This window comes from Rhopilema esculentum, chromosome 15, assembly GCF_057945365.1.
Source record: "Rhopilema esculentum isolate cy_ngs chromosome 15, ASM5794536v1, whole genome shotgun sequence".
NCBI classification, from domain to species: domain Eukaryota; kingdom Metazoa; phylum Cnidaria; class Scyphozoa; order Rhizostomeae; family Rhizostomatidae; genus Rhopilema; species Rhopilema esculentum.
In genome coordinates, this window is record NC_142829.1 from 1,076,277 (window position 1) to 1,095,916 (window position 19,640).

The 19,640-nt window shown below is 36.4% G+C and overlaps 2 protein-coding genes across 2 annotated transcripts; one reads left to right on the top strand and one right to left on the bottom strand.

The window, feature by feature from the left end:
• Positions 1–72: 72 nt before the first annotated feature.
• Positions 73–10,365, top strand: LOC135685132 (trifunctional purine biosynthetic protein adenosine-3). The gene is made up of 13 exons (XM_065200946.2): positions 73–457; positions 1,492–1,778; positions 2,556–2,624; positions 3,077–3,202; positions 3,685–3,850; positions 4,978–5,171; positions 5,379–5,578; positions 6,519–6,732; positions 7,146–7,347; positions 7,923–8,264; positions 8,410–8,951; positions 9,226–9,483; positions 9,860–10,365. Exons 1-13 carry the CDS (start codon positions 217–219, stop codon positions 10,040–10,042), a joined length of 3,024 nt encoding a protein of 1,007 aa, XP_065057018.2. The 5' UTR covers positions 73–216; the 3' UTR covers positions 10,043–10,365.
• A 160-nt stretch (positions 10,366–10,525) lies between these two features.
• Positions 10,526–19,443, bottom strand: LOC135685134 (T-complex protein 1 subunit theta). Its single transcript, XM_065200947.2, has 17 exons — positions 19,283–19,443; positions 18,592–18,682; positions 18,256–18,335; positions 17,922–17,978; positions 17,138–17,212; positions 16,936–17,005; positions 15,956–16,038; positions 14,477–14,522; positions 13,996–14,195; positions 13,605–13,676; positions 13,260–13,366; positions 12,773–12,839; positions 12,503–12,590; positions 12,155–12,342; positions 11,588–11,752; positions 11,129–11,248; positions 10,526–10,777 (listed from the first exon to the last, which is right to left on the bottom strand). The coding sequence occupies exons 1-17, from the start codon at positions 19,337–19,339 to the stop codon at positions 10,712–10,714; spliced, it is 1,632 nt and encodes a 543-aa protein (XP_065057019.2). The 5' UTR covers positions 19,340–19,443; the 3' UTR covers positions 10,526–10,711.
• Between the last annotated feature and the right edge of the window lie 197 nt (positions 19,444–19,640).

A 19,640-nucleotide genomic window follows, 5' to 3' on the forward strand; every position in this document is an offset into this window, starting at 1 on the left:
CCCCCAGTTCTTCATCCTTTGGCTCTCTGAGGCTTTGGCTTCAGGGGCCCACGATCTCACCTCGAGGCTTGCCTCGTATACACACACGGCCATGTGCAACAACAAATTTTACTTCTCGTTCAGGAAAATTTCTGTTTCTATGGAGCAGGAGCGGGAAAATTGTCTATAAATTTACTTTAACTGTGTTATCATTAAATCAATTTTAAAGAATCAGCTATGGATGCCAAAGTCCTGGTCATAGGTAATGGAGGACGAGAAAACGCCATTTCTTGGAAACTTGCCCAATCTCCTCATGTGACAAGAATCTTTGTATCTCCAGGCAATGCTGGAACAGAACAAGAAGAAAAGACAGAAAATGTTTATTTGAACATAAAAGATCATGAAGAAGTAACAAGCTGGTGTATTAGAAATGATATCAGACTTGTCGTTGTTGGCCCCGAGGTTCCTTTAGCTGAAGGTATAGTTGATTGAAAATTTAGTGCAGAGTTCCTAGCTAAACTTATTGGTGACAGACGCTCCAACCTTAAAATATTTGATTTCGGATTTTTTATAGGTTTCCACGAAACATACGAATTTAGCCCGTCTACGAATACCAATGCTCGCGAAATTTGCAAAAAAATTCCACCAAAATCAGCTCTTGCTAAAATAATTTCTTTAAAGGATTCATTGGATTCCAATAATTCCTTGGCAGGTGATAAACTTGAAAAGTGAAGTAACACCTAGCCCTTACATCTATATTAAAGTCTTTTCTAATATGAATCCAAAACTTTCTCCAAAAATTTGAAAACATCAGCTATGAAGAAGGTTAAGATGACACAAACATTTGAATGCATCAGTTTTAACACTCGTGTTGAGCTTGAATGTTCTCTTTTTAATTCATACACCCAGATTTACACTTTTGCGAAGCAATTAATCAGAAAACGTCATGTTGTGAAACTGAAAAGGTCTTAATCAAAAGTCAGAGTGAATTTCACCAGCTATGTTTTAAACATCTGAAAGATGGCAAAATTTACAAACACTTATGTAGATCTTTATTTGCTTAACATGTTTTTCGAAATGAGATTTTAGAACAGATTTATAAAAGAAATTCCCGAAAGACGAAGGTTAGGTTTGAAAGCCGCAGAACAGGAGAAGAACTCTCAAATCAGGAGTCTCCCTTCCAAATCGGGAGAGTTGGAAACTTTGGAATGAACCTATATGAAATGAGAAAATGAGGTAAAATGAGAAAGATAAGGGCCGAGACTAAAGGGGACAAATTTAATAAAATTTTTACCCTGTTGTGTAAGCAGAGCTTCTTCAAGGCTACTATACTAGAAATCAAAATATGTACAGTTTGTTTGAATAAAGAATAGTTTGATTTGATATGGTGGTTTAGCTATTAATTAATTTCAAAATAAAAGTTCAAGAATTTATATTTGTTTGTTGTAGTATCATTGAAACATTTTCAAACTGGGCCTCTCTAAAATTAGCTTCTCAAAATGATTTGTCAAGGTTTGGCTGATAGGCTACAAGAGAAGAAAATAATGTGCTTTGGTCCATCAAAGCAGGCATCACAAATTGAGGCAAGCAAGGCATTTGCCAAAACGTTTATGCAACAATATGGTATCCCCACTGCCAGATGGATGTCTTTTGATGATGCACACAAAGCATCTCAGCATATTGCAACTGCAAAATATGATGCCTTGGTTGTGAAGGCAGATGGCTTAGCAGCAGGAAAAGGTGTTTTGGTAGCAAAAAATCAATCTGAAGCAATAGAAGCTGTGTCATCAATGTTGAATGTAGGTTTTTGGTCTTTTAAAAATACAGTTATCATGTACTTTAATGCAGGTATCATGTACTTTAGGTATTATATGATTTGCTTTACGTGCTGCTAAAATTGTTATTTCAATCAAGTTTTTTGTGGTGAAATGATCTTCTCTCCTCCCATTGTGACAAGAAAGCTCCTGTCAGACAAAAATGGAATGCTGCCAGTAGCAATTACATTGATTTTTTAAGTTAACACCCTTGTCATATGCCTTTCAGTTAAAGTTGAGGAGCAAGTCACTCTATGAAAATCGTGCACCTTCTGAGAAATCTTCTTGTTTTTTAGAAAGTCAATAGAAATCCTTTTGTTTGGCTGTAATCTGTTATCCTTCTCATATCCAGCTTCACCATATAATAACACCATTTTCAAATAGTCCTGGAGTTGATTTGATACCTCTTCTAGTGAAACTCTTGTCAGACTCCATGGGCCCTAAACAAGCTCTTGTTGACAGATCAGGACCCTATTTAAGATCCTTCCAAGGATCCCACAGGATCATGTGTGCATAACATCCCATACAAGGTCCTTAGTAGCCTGCAGTAGATGTTTTTAGGACATAATGAGGATTCCTTGCCAAAATAGAGTAGCATTCTCTTCATTGGCATTTCTTAGTTGAACATGGAAGGCTTGTTGATGTTGATGTAAAGTTTGTTCTATACTTTGAGTTGCCACTTTTGTTTGATAGTGCAATCATTGTTATGAATTATAATCTTATGTCACATGCAGCTGTAAATGAACATTTTGGTCTGTTTAGGAAAGGAAATTTGGAGATGCAGGAAATCACATTGTGATTGAAGAAAAATTGGAAGGTGAAGAGATCTCAGTAAGTTAATGTGTCATTTAAATGACAACATTTCAGAGTTCCTAAGGAACGATCCAAAATATATCTATGATGTTTTTGGCTTAAGTAAAGTTGATATCTTTTTAACATGGGTTCCATTGTTAAGAAGAGAATGGACCATATTAGCAACTGGCAACAAAGACTTTAATCACAGTATGTTGACATGAATTTTTTTTCATTTTCATTTCTTTCTAAGTCATTGGCAATTGATCCACTGTTTACCCTTCATTTCTATTTTCAAAGCAAGGCTAATTGTTTTTGAAGTTTTTGAAATTTTAGGAAACTTTCTGTCTGGAATTAACAAAGTCAGCTTATATGAGCTGTATATACATTTTGACTTGCTAAAAACTATGAAATGTAAGTTGTTTTAAATCTTCCCAAACAGTTTTTTGTTTGGCTTTGAGCTTATTTGGTTGAACTCGTGTTCTTTTTAGGTATTGTGCTTTTCAGATGGTAGTAATGTTGCAGCGTTTCCTCCTGCTCAAGATTATAAGCGTCTGACTGCAAATGCTGGTGCACCAAACACTGGTGGTATGGGAGCCTTTTGTCCTGTACAACATGTAAGATATCATTTTGGCAGTTATAAGTTTAGGTGATTCATCTTGACTTTTCAGTTTCTATCATAAATGCTCTTTGCTTAACAGATGCAATTTTTTAGATAATAACGTGTTCTTTTTGGGTTTTCCTATACATTGGATACAAATTTTCCCTTCAGCCAACTTAATGATTAATAACAAATGATGAGTATTATTGCTGTGCAAACTTATTGTTACATTGTCCTTTTGTCAACCAAATTATAGAAGAAGCAGCTCAGATCATTACCTATACTGTGAACCACTGCTAAAAAAATTCATATGGATTGGAAGAGGGCTAGTTTACATGTTTAATTACTAGTGCCTTTTAAAAGCTTTGGCTGTAATTATAAATCTGTTTTTTTCTTCTGCTGTTACGATTTTACATATTGTGATACCATTGAGTTTGGGTACTGATTTGATGTACATATGTATGTGTGTAAATTGTATGCTGACAATTTTTTCTACAGATTTCACCTGCCACCTTGAAATTCATAGAGGAAAATGTTTTGCAAAAGACGATATTTGGGCTCAAAGAGAGAGGCTACCCTTTTGTTGGGATCCTATATGCTGGCATTATGATGACTAAGGATGGACCAAAAGTTCTTGAGTTTAACTGTCGATTTGGAGACCCAGGTATTAGAGATCTGATATTCTCTCATTCAATAACTATTAGATAATTCTTTTTCTAGATAATAAGGTAATTCAATAATTATTTTTCATTTGCCTTCACCCATACATGGCCTGTAAGCTTAAGAATTTCTATCTTACCTTTTCTTAAAAGAGGTATTTAAAGCAAAAGTTTTTTGAAATAGAAACTGCTTTAAGCCAAAGATGATTATGCTAATAGCAATTGCAGTGGGTCAACTCTCTATTCTGTTTTCCCCAGAATCTGTCTTGTCTAGAATTGTAAGTGTCCTTAAACATAACTCAAATCATAACTTGAATCGTGAATCATAACTTGAAAGTGTCACGAAAAAATTAGTTTTCTTCTCACAGCTTCCTTCCTTCAAAATGAATTTTTGTCCCAAGAGATTTTTGTTCAGTTACTTAATGCTCACATTAAGTGTGAATCTCAGAGTTGCAAGTTAGAATTGTCCTGTTCTATACACGAAAAGCATATAAAGCTCTGCCTATACAGCATTCAGGAACTACTGATGGACCAGTAAGCAGAAGCTTAATTTTAATTTGTGTTGAATGACATGGAAATGTTTACATGGAGGTGAATTTCTTGGCTAGCCGAGTTTCCCAGCTAACCGAGTTTTCGAGCTAACCAAGTTTCCCAGCTAACTGAGTTTCCCGGCTAACCGAGTTTCCTGGTTAACCTGGTTTCCAGGCTAATTGAGATTACCGGCATGTATGTGAAATCAACAGTTTCTCACTTCACTGTTTACATGGACAGCCAGGTAACTCTGTTAGCTTTTTAACAAAATATCAACCTTTTCTGTACAAAACAAATTCCTTGTAGATGAAATCACAGCAGGCTAAAACAGAAGTTTATCATCAAAATCTGTCTCAAATTTTTAGAAATGTGTGTTGAAACCATCCTGATACAAACTTTTGTTTCCTGCTTTGGGATGGGCCACCTTTGAATGGCACCAACGCACATTTCTTCAATTTTTGCAGAAATGTCATCCTGCTCACCGAGTTTCCCGGCTACATATACTGAAAACTCGCCTCCATGTAAACAGGCCCTTAATGTCTTCCCTTTGCCCCAAAATCCTTTTGTTACCACTGACATGCCTTTTTTTCTGCTGTTTCAGAAACCCAGGTTTTGCTACCGATGTTGAAAAGTGACCTTTATGAAGTAATGCTGGCTTGTGTGAATGGTAATTTGCCAAGTCAAATGCCAGAATTCCATACACAACAGTCAGCAGTGACTGTCGTTCTCGCAAGTGGTGGTTACCCAGGACAATATCAAAAAGGAAAGAAAATTTCTGGACTTGATCGTGTAAAAGTGAGTTATTTGTAGAATTTGATTATCTGCATCGTCTAATGTAATTGACAGCTAGCAATAGGCTATTGGTTTTTGCAAAACATATCTCATTTTTAATTTCTTGCCTAATTGTAGTTCTTGTAATTTTGCTGGTGATGTATAATTGTTCTTCATCAAACCCTTATTTGATTACTGCTTCATTTTCGTGTCTCAAATTTTCTTCCATAGCGTTTAGAGAGCGTTAAAGTCTTTCATGCGGGCACTTGCAAAAAAGATGACGCAATTTTAACCTCTGGTGGAAGGGTTCTCTCTGTCACAGGCATAGGCAAAGCAATGTCAGAAGCAAGAGGCAAGGCATACCAGGCTGTACACGCAATCTCATTTGACGGGATGTTTTTTAGAAGCGACATTGCTGCAAAAGTGGCTGAGTAAGTGTTTGTGAGCTAACTTTTAGGTAGAAACTATCATTTGATGAATATTTAGTTAAAATTTATCCTTTTTTTAAGACACAGTAGTCACAATATTTGTCATAAATCATAAAGTAAGAATTGAGTTATATGGAAAGGACATGTTTGATCAATGCAAGTTAATGTAAAGAAAAGGCTCGAATGGGTGCTGGTGATAACTGGATGCTGCAAAAAGAGGATGACATGTTGGAGCTGTGGGTGAAAAATTATGTAGAAGACATCTTCGCAATTGAGCTGGCTCGACAAGGTAGCACTAGAGTATTCTCGTCACTTCTCGAAGGGGGGGGGGGGGGGAGAGGATGGAGAGAAAATCATGACAAGATAGGAGAGTAAAACTTGGATAAGAAATTGGGAAGATGTTTGAAACAGCGTGGCTCCGAGATTCAGAGATTAAAGCTTTATGGAGTGGTGGTTAGGGTTTTGTTTTGAAATGCTCAGAAATTCTTAGCTGTGAAGAGAATATAGCGCATATCTAAAGGATGGGAAGATCTGGGAGCTGTACTTTATGAGATAAGAGCGGGAAAACCTGGCATCGAGCAAAGATTTTTGAAAACCTTTTGAAAGAGCTAATACGACAGGTGATTGAGGGTTTCGTTGAAAAACTAATCAACTTATGTGGAAGGTACAGAAAATGGTTTGGTGATATCCGGTTGTTTTGAAAGATTCCCAAAGGAAACGAAAATAATCTCATATGCAGTTAGCTTTCCTGGTAACCAGAAGCTCCATTTCTTAAAAGATTGATTTGTAAACATCGAAAGAAAATAAGGCTGTCTTGGGAAATTAACCATTCTTTTCCATCATCGCTCTTTCTTAATTTGCATTGTTCTTAACTGGCATTGTTTGGTTTGCAGCACTTTTGGTTCTTTCAATAGCCTCAATGTTTCTTCTTTGCATTCGTCAGGATGCAGCGTTCGGTAAGTTACCTGTCTTCAGGCGTCGATATAGATGCTGGATTGTCATTGGTCGAAGCATTCAAGCCCTTGGCAGCAGCCACCGCTCGGGCTGGGTGCACCCCTGACCTCGGTGGCTTCGGTGGTATCTTTGATCTGAAAGCATGTGGATACAATGACCCACTTCTCGTAAGTGGTACAGATGGTGTTGGCACTAAACTGAAGGTTGGTCACCAAGTGATTCTTGATATAAATATTTGATATAAACGAAGTAAACGACCTTATCCGCCAGTACTTTGCCCTACTTCATTTTTCATCAAACAATATAACTTTAAAATATTGTTCAAGGTTAGGTATATAGTGAGTTCTGTGCCGTATTTTGCCGAGTTATGCTTTCTTTTATGTAATTATATATATTCGGTTATTGTGTTTTATTGAAATTACATTCCTTACAACCTTCACGTTCTTCAGAGCTATCTTATTCACTTGATACTTTTTAACAAATGCGAAAACTAGTTTTGTGTAGCGAATTTTGATTTTTTTAGTAAGTGACATAATTGCTTCTCAAGCCATTAGCACAAGGGTGTAGAAGAGTAATTGAATTTAAGTTGAATTATTGTGAGACGTTGATTTTCCAGATTGCCCAGGCCTGTGGTATCCACAACACGGTAGGCGTCGACCTGGTAGCCATGTCAGTCAATGATATTTTGGCTCAGGGAGCAGAACCTTTGTTCTTCTTGGATTACTTTGCATCTAGCAAGTTAGCTCCTGACGTCATCAAAAATGTCGTCACAGGGATTGCCCAGGCATGCGCACTAGCTGGGTGTGCCTTACTTGGCGGTAAGTTGTCTGAAATTTCATGCTTAAAACATTCGCCTCCTATCAAATTCTGGCAGTGTTGACATTTTTAGCAATCTTGCCTGGTAGCTGACCGTTTTTAGCAATCTTGCCTGGTAGCTGACAATTTATGTGTTATGAATTTTGACTTGACTGACTGACCGCTTTATTTTCGATTCAGGTAGCACAAACAGTTGAACACACCCGAGGAACAAAAATTTTTTTATGCATTTGTATCGAGACGTGAAACTTGATTCAGCGATTGGGCCACTGTATCTAAATCAGTAAAAATCAACAACATTTTACCATTTTTGCTGCAACATTTTCAATTTTCCTTTCTAAACATCCAGTGAATTCTTAGGACCTTTTATTAATACACGTATGCTTCTGAAATATTGTTAGCTAATTTTAGGATTCTATTAAATCCTGTAAATGAATTTTAATCATATATACGTACGACATGGAACCGAAATATCAAGTCATATGTTTAAATATAAGCTGGATCGATAAGACATGTCTGATAAGAGTTTTTTTTTAAATTTAAACGGTTTTTAATTGGTACAACCTTTTTTGTAAAGGCGAGACGGCTGAGATGCCTGGCATGTACGCAGAGGGTGACTACGATCTTGCGGGGTTTGCCGTTGGAGCCGTTGAACGAAATTACGTGCTTCCAAGAACTAGTGATATACATCCGGGTGATATGGTCCTTGGGATAGCATCGTCTGGTGTGCATAGCAATGGTTTCAGCATGGTGAGAAAAATAATCGAGCTGTCCGGAGTTGAATTAACGGATGCTTGCCCTTTCAGTGATGGAGAAGAAACCCTTGGCGAAGAGCTGTTGAAACCAACGAGAATATATGTAAAAAGTTTGTTGCCCCTTATAAAGCAAAAGAAAATAAAAGGATGTGCCCATATAACTGGTATGTAAAGGTTTTCAAAGCATAATATTCGCGAGGCTTTGATTTTAGTTTATAATGTACATCCTTGTTACAAGTGAAAGTAAGTTTCTGATGTTTTTTATATTGAAGCTTTTTGTAATTATAATTTCAAACTTTTATTCTGAAGGGGGTGGACTGTTGGACAATATACCGCGAATTCTTCCCAAAAATATCTGCGCTCACTTGGACGCCAATAAATGGCTCATACCCCCGGTATTTGCTTGGCTTGCGCAAAATGGAAACGTCAAAGTAGAGGAGATGCTGAGAACATTCAACTGTGGCGTGGGCTTCACGTTAATAACAAGCCCAGCTGATGGACCGGCAGTTCTCGATTGCCTTCGAGATTCCGGAGAGACTGCCTGGGTAATTGGAAAATTAAATGAACGGTCAGAGCACGAAGAGCCAGTAAAGGTCGACAACTTCAAGGATGCTCTTGATACTGTTATGAATGACGAATATGCCAGGTGCTCTAAGCGGCCTAGAATCGTGAATGGTGGCAAAGTACGACTCCGAGTCGGGGTTTTGATTTCCGGATCCGGAACGAATTTGCAAGCTTTAATTGACCAGAGTCTAAGTGCCAACAGTAATGCAGAGATTGCTTTGGTCATCTCAAACGTGCCTGGTGTTAAAGGTCTGGAAAGAGCGACGGCAGCAGGAATTAAATCGAAGGTCTTCATTTATTTTAAACATCATTTAATTGCTCATTATATATAACCATTATTTTAAGTGTTTGACCCTTAAAAAGCTTCTTCAAATTAGAATTTTTAAAGATCCTCAGCGCTTTATGGTGAGGCGGTCTCCATTTGTTCTTCGTCATGTTTTTCGCATCTGATAGTTCATTAAGATGGTTCTATTAGGGTAGGACTGACCCTGGCCTGGCCAGATTGTTTCGTCAATAAAAATTTTTCCGACTTAAAGTTATTTCTTGGAATTTTTTTTATAGGTGATCAGTCATAAAGATTTCCCTTCTCGAGTGAAATTTGACATGGCAGTCGATGCTGCCCTCAATGACGAAGGCATTGAATTGGTCTGCCTTGCTGGTTTCATGCGAATACTGAGCGGAGAATTTGTCAGGAAATGGCGCGGAAGATTGCTTAATGTACACCCGTCTCTGCTACCATCTTTTAAAGGAATCAATGCACATCAGCAAGTTTTGGACGCCGGCGTACGTTTGTCGGGGTGTACTGTGCATTTTGTTGAGGTAACGCTATGCAACATGTTTTTCCTAATCGATCGAAAATTGTTTTCAATTGTGTTCAATTTCACGAGGGACGTTTGGGAGTCTCTTGTGACTTGCTCTGTCATATTTTTTACCCGTTGTTCAAGATAATGCGCTGTTTTTGAGACTCTCATGGTCTCATGAGGGCTTTGAGTTTTTCTCCATAGTCTTTTGATATCCCCTTGGATAATTTAGGGGTATTAAAGCATCTAGCATAGGATGGGTCTCATGCTTGGGTACGTCTCAAAACTATTTGTCGTACGTTTTTATTGTGGGTTTATCGATGTATTGCAACAACTATCTTGAGTTGAAAATTAGCTTTCAGATTTGCAAGTTACTTTCCCTATTCTATTTTCAGGAAGAGGTTGATGCAGGCGGTATAATCGTGCAAGAATCGGTCTCCGTCTTACCAAATGACACAGTGGAGACTTTGCAAGAAAGAGTGAAAACTGTTGAGCATAAAGCGTTTCCAAAGGCCATGGAGCTGTTTGCAAGTGGACAAGTTCGTCTTGACGAAAATGGAAAAGTCAAGTGGCTGTAAAAGCAACGTAGCAGCTTTGAAGTCACATTATCACATGGTTACGTGACATGGATACAGGGAAAGGGTGAGTTTAACAAGGCCCCTACAGAGAGTTTTTCGTAGCAAATGCACTCATTTCCTACCCATAGATAATTATTTATAATAAGACAACAGTAAACTCGACCTCATGTGCCAACGTCATATTTATGTTCGTCTGCAGCATTGTCACACTAAGTTTTATTTGATAGTCTGATATATTTTTATTAATTCTAGTTAGTATTTTTTATTGATTTGATCAGTATTTTCCACCAGAAACAATTAGTATTTCCAACAGTATACCACTTTATTTGACTCGCTTCTTATCTTCTTCTGTGTTCTAAAGAAATTCAACATACTCATCAGTGCTCCGTTGGGCCAAATGTTGTCATATGTCCCTCTAAAGGATCATGTTAATAACCCCACGATTCTTATTTCAAATGGCAGAAAAAGAAAAAAGAAACTCAATAACATTGGACTTAATTGTCTAACTGTAATCGCAACATTCTTTAAGTTATGTCTACTTCGAAGGGTTCCTGAAACAACCGATTGGTTCTTCTAATTGCCAAAAAGTTCAGTTGCTGGCTTTTCGGCCAAGGGCAAGGTCCATTCTGGGGCTAGTGCTGGCCACCATCTCTATAATACAGCCGATTTTTAATCTTCATCCCAGTTCTTGTTTTCTTTTGGCTTAGGACCTCCTGCCGCTTTTGCCATGATAATCTGGAAAGAAAAATCAACTATGTAAAGAAGGAGAAAAAGACGTTTGTAGGGTTATGTCTGGTTGTGTCTGGGCAGCGATTACATTCTTTGTCGCTCCTTATTCAAGTTGAAACAAAGGTCAAAAGGCATTTTCGAAAGTCACAGACAAATCATTTCAGACAAACTTTTTCCTGTTTTGAACAATTCAATTATAGTTTCTGTTAAAAGCTCCTCGTCCAAAATTTGCATATTCGAAGTGAACGGAAATTTGACCTGACAAAATTCAACATTTGGATTTGATTGAATATTTAAAAAAGAAAAGATGTGACCTAAAAAACGCATCTGTGATTTAGTTTGTGTTTCAAGACTTACTTGATCGACCTTGAGGACAGTCATTGCAGCGTTTGAGGCATACTTTATTGCCCAGTATTTAACGAGGTATGAATCCAGTATACCAGCCTCTGCGGCATCAAGTGTACTCGCACCTTCACCCTGTGTGCAATTTATCATAACAAATAAACATTAAATAATGTTATATAATATGACTGTGATATACCTGTTCATTTATGTACAAAAATATAATCATCATAAATGAACACGAATTTTATATTGTATATCATCAACATTTGTACATTAAAATTTTTTAAATATATAAATACAGTATATGAAATTAATATTATATATAAAGCATGTAATATAATCAAGAGAAGTTACAAAAAAATTTGCTTTCTACCTTATAAAACATTAACTTGAATTTCATTAAACAAAATAAAAACGAACTTATGAATTTAGCTAGTGAGAAAAACAAAGACTCAAAACAGGAAGTCTTACCTCGATGTTGAAGCCTATGGTTTTTTCGCCAGCGTTGTGTGCGGCGTACAGGTTGGAAATAAGTTCGGTCGCCTTTGTTCCTGAGTTTTCAGCCAATGCTTTGGGGAAGGCTTCGAAAGCTTCTGCATATTTCCTTACTGAATATTGTTCTAATCCAGGGAGAGTCTGTTGGGAGCAGAAGGCTTTTCGGTTAGGCAAACAATCTACGTTGCACTTAACTATTTTGGAACTTGTAGTGAATGTTTTTGGCCACTGAAAAAATTCAACCAAACGCCGGGAGAGTGAAATACAAAGGATAGGTTGTCTGTTTGTTCACCAAAGATCCAATCTAACTTGGCCCCGAATAGTTCTTTTCTCATTAGTTCAGTTCTCATTAGGCCTCTTCAATCATGTTACAAATCTGATTGGCCAAGCCAAAGCCAATCAGGAATACCCATTGCTATGCTAACTTACTTCAACCTGTATCAAGCTAATTAGATTTTTTGCTTTCTGATAAATGACTGAAGAAGGCGATTGTGCTCTGATAAACTGGTACCTGATAAAAAGTAAGGATGAAGCTGAACAAACCTGACTGTACTTTTGTAACTGATGTGCAATTTCGATCTCAGTTGCAGCTGCCCCTGGCAATAGCCTGGCATCTCTTGTAAATGCCTTGAAAGTGTTTACGCCATCGTCTATTGATCGCTCTATATCATCAAGAATATTTTGTGTTGCTCCACGGACGACTATAGTTGACACAGCAGTTTCTTCTCGCTCTGGAAATTAAGAGTCGCGATAGAAAGGAACAACAATGTGAAGGCGGATATCTCGTGAAATATAATTTGCAAGATGTTTTTGAATGGTCCTTATTACACTGAAGACACGTGTTATAGTTACACACAGCGATTTTCACTTGAGGTATTATATGGATCATACCTTGTCGGAATATTGTTACAGGTGTTTCTCCGATTTCAGCTGCTGTTACATGATCGCAATGACCAATTTCCTCTGCAGTCGGCACCGTCTATATTGACAAAATCATACAAATAGGCACAACAATTAGAATCATACGCTAACAAAGGTTAATGACTGAATATTCTAATGTTAATATCTCCATCCATGGGTATGATTAAGGAAATGTCTTGGCTCTTACATACAAGTTTCCAAACTTTTTCTTTTTGACAATAGAAGAAACCAGGCACTTACTATTTTTGGGAGAATTATTGCTTGCACAGCTCGACTTAGTCTTCTTAAATCAAATTTTGAGTTCAACCTGCAAGGAATATAAACGAAGATAACTGTTTTACTGGCATAATTGTAAGTGAATCATTGTATGGTGTATTAGGGAGGGGAAGAAAATAAAACTAAAGTATCGATGGAATATGGCAGTAAGTTAGTGAACTGGTGCAGTGTTATTACTGCTAACAGGCAAAAATCACTATGACTTTAGAATGGCAGTCTTTCTCTTGTCAGTGGAATTGAATTTTACTTGCGATTGACAAGTTTTGAAAGAAAGGATAAACTGACAATTAAGAAGACTTGAATGAGACCACTTGATCATCATACATTCATTTGATGACAGTTTGACCAAAACATGTATGTGGCTCCCGCTTTTTTGTGTAGCTTTTTCAAACTTGTTCCTTAAATTTATGGGTATTCTATTACTGATTAAAGAACTGATGTTGAAACACACCTTAAAACCATGATTTTATACTTGTTGCAAAAATGTAGGGCCATATCTGCGACTTTTCCACCACTAACAATCATATTTACACCTGTTTCTGCTACTCCTCGAATTTGCTGTAAAAGAAAATGCAAGAATGTATTAACCAAAAACAATCCAACTTCAAAACATGCCAGAGACGAGGGATGAACAGGAGGCACAAAGGAAATATGCCTGCTTGGTCTACACAGAGCTGAAACTGTTGTGGATTGGCACGAGAAGAGATCAAATGTACAGTCAGTACACAGGGTTAAAACCTAATAGTCTATTAACAAAACGATTATCTAGCTCTGTGATATAATTCACATAACTCACAGCTTCCAAAAGATCTTCTTCTCCTTTACTAAAGTTCATTAATTCCTCTGCTGCTTTGATTAAAACGGTTCCCTGGAAATAAAAGTTATTTTTATCAATGATCATTTGATAAAATGAATGGCGAAAAGAACAATTAAATAAACAATCAAATGATTTAATTAAATAAACAATTATATATCTTAAATAAAAATTAAAGTTAATAAAAGAAATAAAAACAGAGAATTCATCAACCTTTTAAACTTCGATTTGCATTTTTTATGACTACAAAGATTTGTTATTCTCAATAGAATTGTTCTTTATTAACTTAAGTACTACGAAAATTTACTAACTTAACTGTGTTGAGCTCATAAAAAGAGTTGGAGGGACACTGAAAATTAGAGTTTTCTATTACCTTTGTATCAGTAGTTGCAGAGTCTAACGCACAAGAGAAAACAGCAATCTTGGCATTTTCAACTTTTCTGATATCTCCTTCAGCTTCTCGTTGAAAGACCATTCCCCTTACCACTTCAGAGGCATGCATTCCCGAACCAAGAATTTTTGAAACTCGAACACTGTCTACGTTGAAACTACCGTCTTGTCTGTAAATTGAAACTAAAACAAGCAAAGCAAATTAGAGTATGGCAGTATTATGTATGCATGAAATGAACACACAATATTGAAATATAATTAATTACTACAAAACAATATGTGAATATTCTGAATGCTCAGTAATATAACAAAAGTGTTCTCAAAAGAGAACAATGTTGTCAGTGCATACGCTAGATAATTTCTGGATATCCTAGAAATATTTTTGGAGAAAGACCTCAGGCATTATCTACAGAAAAACACTAGAAGACTAACATTGAAATTTTAATGAAAGAGAAATCACTTACTACATGCTTTTGCGATAAGCTCTGACAAAAAATCTTCATTTCCATACTATAATTGAAGAAAATTTCTTGTCATGCATAATATTTAGTCATGAATAATATTTCAAAGTGTAAAATCGATATGTGCGTTAAGCTTTTGTCTGTATAGCATAAAGCACTCTTTAATTTATGTCGATTGCCAAGAATACTAACAACAAAATTTGGAATAGAGTCATCATCCTTTAGAGGAAGCCTCCTTTGGAACACCCCTAGTGTCCACATAAAAACACTTCCAAAAGTTGCAGCTTTCAACAGAGCGATCAAGCACTGGCTTGGCGATAAGTGTAATTGCCAGATTTGTGAAAAACCTGAATTGCAAATTTGTTTTATCTTTTGTTAAAGTTATTTTTGTAAATAGTTGGTATAAATGAGTAATTATATTACTATTGTAAATAGACCAACTTTAAATAAGATTATTATCATTATTATCATTAAAAGGGTAGAATAACATTTTCTCATGTCCAGGCCTTGTGAATCTAAAGGCTGCCTGCAGCTGCCTGTGACTGCTTTCTGCCATCTTCCATCTTCCATCCCTACGGTATCACCGGCAGATAAATTTTTATGGAAAAGCTTTCTCGCAGTACCGCAGGCAGCTGTTTGAAGTGCCGTAAGACTGCCGAGAGAGCCGGGAGAAAGTTGAACGAGTTCAACTTTTCACATCTCTTACGGCAGCCTCCCGGTACCGGCGGCAGACGAATTACAAATGGAAACGCCTTGCCTGCGGCATTCTTTTGTTCAAACGAATCATGTGGTGTGCAAGAACCAATTGAAATAGGGCCTTTGGAAATTGTTATTGTTTTTCATTGTCTCATCTTTCCAAAAACATGGCGTCGTCCTCGTCTTTCGTAGTCGAGACTTTGGAAAAGATCTCAGAAATTAGTAGTAATGAAAAACTAATGGACTGCATAAGAAATTATCGCTCCATGTACGACAAGAAATGCAAGGACCATAAAGTTCCTCCCAAAACCTTTGCTTTCTCTTAACTTTATTGTGTCTCATGTAAGCAAGTAGCAATATGTATTCATATTGAAGCAATTATCCTTTTGTTTACATACAGCAGCCATGTTTGTTGTTGAATTTTGCCCGCCAGTTTTTCCCGCTCAAACTTTACCCAGTTACCGGCATAGTTACCCATACCGCAGGCAATTGCAAGCAAAACGTTTCCATTTGCCAGTGATACTGTAAGGGTGGAAGATGGAAGATGGCAGAAAGCAGTTGCAGGTAGTCGCAGGCAGCCTTACGGCTATATAGAAACCAGGCTTATTAAAACTAAATCTAATCTATTAGATAAGTAAATCTAATAATCAAATCTTTAATTGATATTTGATAACATTTGGTGATATATTAGTTTGAGTGCCTAGGAAGTTAAAGGGGCTTTATTTGTCAAGCGCTTGCAAGGCCTGCACATGTTTTGCCCCTCTCATTCACAAGATTTATTTTCACCTGTTTGCTAGCAATTGTTGGCTTGATAAATTTTGCAACTTCAGATGGATCCCTCAGATTCTTTGCATTTGCACATACAAGATCTAAAAAAGTAAGATGTATATATATATTTATTCTTACTTTTTTGTCTAATATAGTATCTAGCATAAGGGCTGGCCATTTGAGGCAAGCCATAGCTTGCACCCCCTCCATGATCCCCCCCCAGCTCCCTTCCAATCCTTCTTTTAAACTAAACATGAGTGAAAAATTGCTCCCCTCGAGGTTCCATTTATTTGGAGGTTCTGTTGTGATGTATCTTGAAAATGGGGTGCAAAAAAATGTCAACATCAGAGATTGAGGGGGACATAAGCATTCCATCAAGTTCTCTGTCTTTCTCTTTCTCCTGGCAAAGCAATGTCTATGAACTTCTTTGCCAGATGATCAACTCTCGTTCTTTGCAAGTTATCTTGCCTGATAAAGATGTTACAACCATAGTCTTATCTATTAGGGTTTGTACATTGAATTTCCTAATTGTAGTTTTTTCTTATGCCTTCTGACCCACAGGGTGTTTCCAAATCTTCTTATTATTCTTATTTCTGTTTTTTCTGACATTATCTCCCATTTCTGGTTAGTGTCCAAGCATCTGATCACTGGTGTAGTGTTGGTCCTAATACTGTCTTATAATCTTTTACCTTAAGTTTTCTTTACCTTTAGTTTTCTCCACTTAACAAAACTTTCAATATTCTAAGTAATTATGTTTTCCATTGAAATTGCAAATTATGATGAGATCAAGCAAGGGAAACCTCATGAGTTTGTGTACTAATGGGAAATTTGAAGATACATCTCAAAATTATCAAATTTCGAATCAATTAACCAATGGTTTATCTAGCAATCACAAGTCACCAACAGCAAAAGCACCAACATACATTCTGAATGCAAACTTGTGACAAATATATTTTGAATTGATTTATTTTCAGTATCAAAGAAGAAATTCCTGTTACCTGGCAATATTTCTAATGCCCTCTTTAAGGCTATGTCAAATCCATCCACAACCTCTGATGGTGATAGTCCCTAAAATTATACAAACAGAAATAACATTTAACTGAAAGGAAGTAATACTGAAAATAATTTTAACAGTGATTTTATGAACAGTTTATACTAGCAAAATATTTCTTTGTTAAATAGTATATTATATCAACTTACCATTCTTAAGAGTTTTTCAGCTTCTCGTAATAATGCACCAGCAAATATCAAAACAAAGTTTGTGCCATCTCCTGCCTGTTGATTTAAAACCATAAAGTTGGTAAACATTTCTATCTGTATTGGTGACACCACAAACATATTAAGCAAATTAAACTGTTCATAAAGCCTGTGAGTATCTTGGTGGACAATGTAGATATAAAAATATCTACAGAAAAATGTAGGAACTTTACTTCTTTTGATAAATGTTTGATCCTAGCAATGAACCTAAGGGCTATAGAATAACAGTATGTGTATTTCATTGTGCTTATCATTATGTGAAAAGTTTCATTATTTACAGGCAACAGGATTTTAAGGATAATTAATAGAGAGTGCGGGAAAGTCAGGGGTCGTGAGTTCGAGTCTCGCTTGGGTCAGTTATTTTCCAGCACTCTCTATTAATTTCATTATTGTTAAATTACAGAACATGTTACCACCTTAATGAAACACAGCCGTCTCTGGTAGAACTGGTAACATGTTGATTAAAATTTCAAATATTCAAAAGCTTCAAAAATCCACATCTGTGCATGCACAGAGACTTAGACATTCACTTGACCACTGTCTGATAAATGCCAATAAATGCAGGCACAACAGAAGTTCATTGCAGCATTGCTGAAGGTTTAAACCTATATGGCCACTGGATACACAGTTATTAAAAACAGTTGCTAATCATGTATATATGTTTGGCTTCAGGAGTTGCAGTTAGTCAAGCAACAACATCAAAGGTAAATAAAAAAATGAGGTTTACTTCTTGCTCCTGCATATTTGCAGCCATCACAATCATTTTTGCAGCAGGGTGTTGAACCTGTAAATTGAAATGGATCTTTTACGGTCAATTAAAGCTGACCATAATTTGCAAAATAGTTTCCTTGTGGATTAAGGATTACATATTTCGTAAATCAGTGATGGCTAATATTTTGCCCTGGCATACACAGGGCTTCATCAGAATTAAAAGTAAATGGACTCAAAGTAAACAGGCAAAAGTAAGAGGTTTTTAGGAACTAAGTAGAACAATTTATTTTTTGTATATATACTAGCCTAAGTAACATATATACAATACAAGCAGAAGAGTTTGTACTAGCCTCTAATTCTTTGATAACTGTTGCTGCATCATTTGTGACAAAAAGCTTCTCTAAATGATTGATTACCATCTTGTTCATGCCTATTATAAAATGAAAAGCTTAATCAATATTGAAGAAGATTGATTTAACAATAAATGGTGCAAAAATTATTATTTTCAGTGTAGGACAGGATGGTTCTGTGTTGCTTTGTGAGTTTCACACTTGATGCAATCTTGATATCCAAAGTTTACTCTATGTTTCATTTTAATGTTTATTGAAATAAACTATAAACAATTTGTTAAGCATACTTTCCACAATACTAAATAATTCAGTCTACATTCAAAAATGTCAAATTACCATTTGGCCCATATGATGATCTTGTTATGTCGGTGAACTGTTTGCAAGCCTCCAAGTTTCGGTACACAGCCTCATCAAGACCACTGTAATGCTGTAAATTAGGAAATATTAATATAGAAGTAAGTTTTCAATTGCTTTGACAAAAAAATTGGCTAGCAACAAAATTTTAATGCAAGCAGGCTTGTTTGTGGTTTTAATTCTGCCCTTTGGATTAAACCCAAGCATGAATTTGTTTCAGAATCCATCAGATGGGATGCCAATGTGAATGTATGTTTTAAAAGAATGTTATGTTATGTAAATTGCCACACCAAAGTAGATTTAACTACTTTAATTTCATTTGTAAGTTTGCATTGAGCAGAATCTATGATATCAAGGTAAAATCCTTGGTTGCATTAAACAAATTGGCATCTGGTACAAAAGTAGCCATCGATGATGATAAAAACACTATTCCAAATTTTGTAAATATTTGGTTTTAATGTAATTGTGTAGAATTGTACTTAGGACTAACGGATAAGTAAATGAAAAATGGACTGAAACTGTGGCTACTGAAAATAAGCTTGTTTTATGAAAAATCTGAACCAACTCCATCCTAAGACCTGTGGTCCTAAAGCGCATGTTTCATCGGGTTTGTTGTAAGATCATGGAAAGATTTTTGCTAAGCTCTAAATTTTTTCTAACCAAATTAAAATACCTTGGCTCCCTCCTTCATCATACTTTGCAAAACTGTTCTTGGTATTGACATAGCCATGGCTGTAGCTTTATTCGAGCGTCTTCAACTATTACTTTCCGTCACACCTTCAAATGCTTAGGCCCATCTGCCTTCATGTGCTCAAAGGGTCTGGGTCGAGAGCGTCCAGAAGCTTCCACAGGATCCCTGAATGGGAGATGATAGTGGGGGTAGGGAATTCGAATTCATTTTCATCTATTTTCCATTGTAGAATGAAATCCAATATTTATTGCAAAGATATAAGATAATCATCAGAATGGCTTGCAAGTTGGTATTTTTTTACTGCATGAACCGCGTAGTTCTTCACATCGAGGGGCAAATC

Coding starts and splice junctions, on each gene's coding strand:
- LOC135685132 (XM_065200946.2), top strand. CDS start 217: ATGGATGCCAAAGTCCTGGTCATAGGTAATGGAGGACGAGAAAACGCC. Junction 5,172..5,378: donor CTGGACTTGATCGTGTAAAA/GTGAGTTATTTG, acceptor TTTCTTCCATAG/CGTTTAGAGAGCGTTAAAGT. Junction 8,265..8,409: donor AGGATGTGCCCATATAACTG/GTATGTAAAGGT, acceptor TTTATTCTGAAG/GGGGTGGACTGTTGGACAAT.
- LOC135685134 (XM_065200947.2), bottom strand. CDS start 19,339: ATGGCTATGTCAATACCAAGAACAGTTTTGCAAAGTATGATGAAGGAG. Junction 18,336..18,591: donor ATCATCATATGGGCCAAATG/GTAATTTGACAT, acceptor ATTTTATAATAG/GCATGAACAAGATGGTAATC. Junction 12,840..13,259: donor TATAAAATCATGGTTTTAAG/GTGTGTTTCAAC, acceptor TATTCCTTGCAG/GTTGAACTCAAAATTTGATT.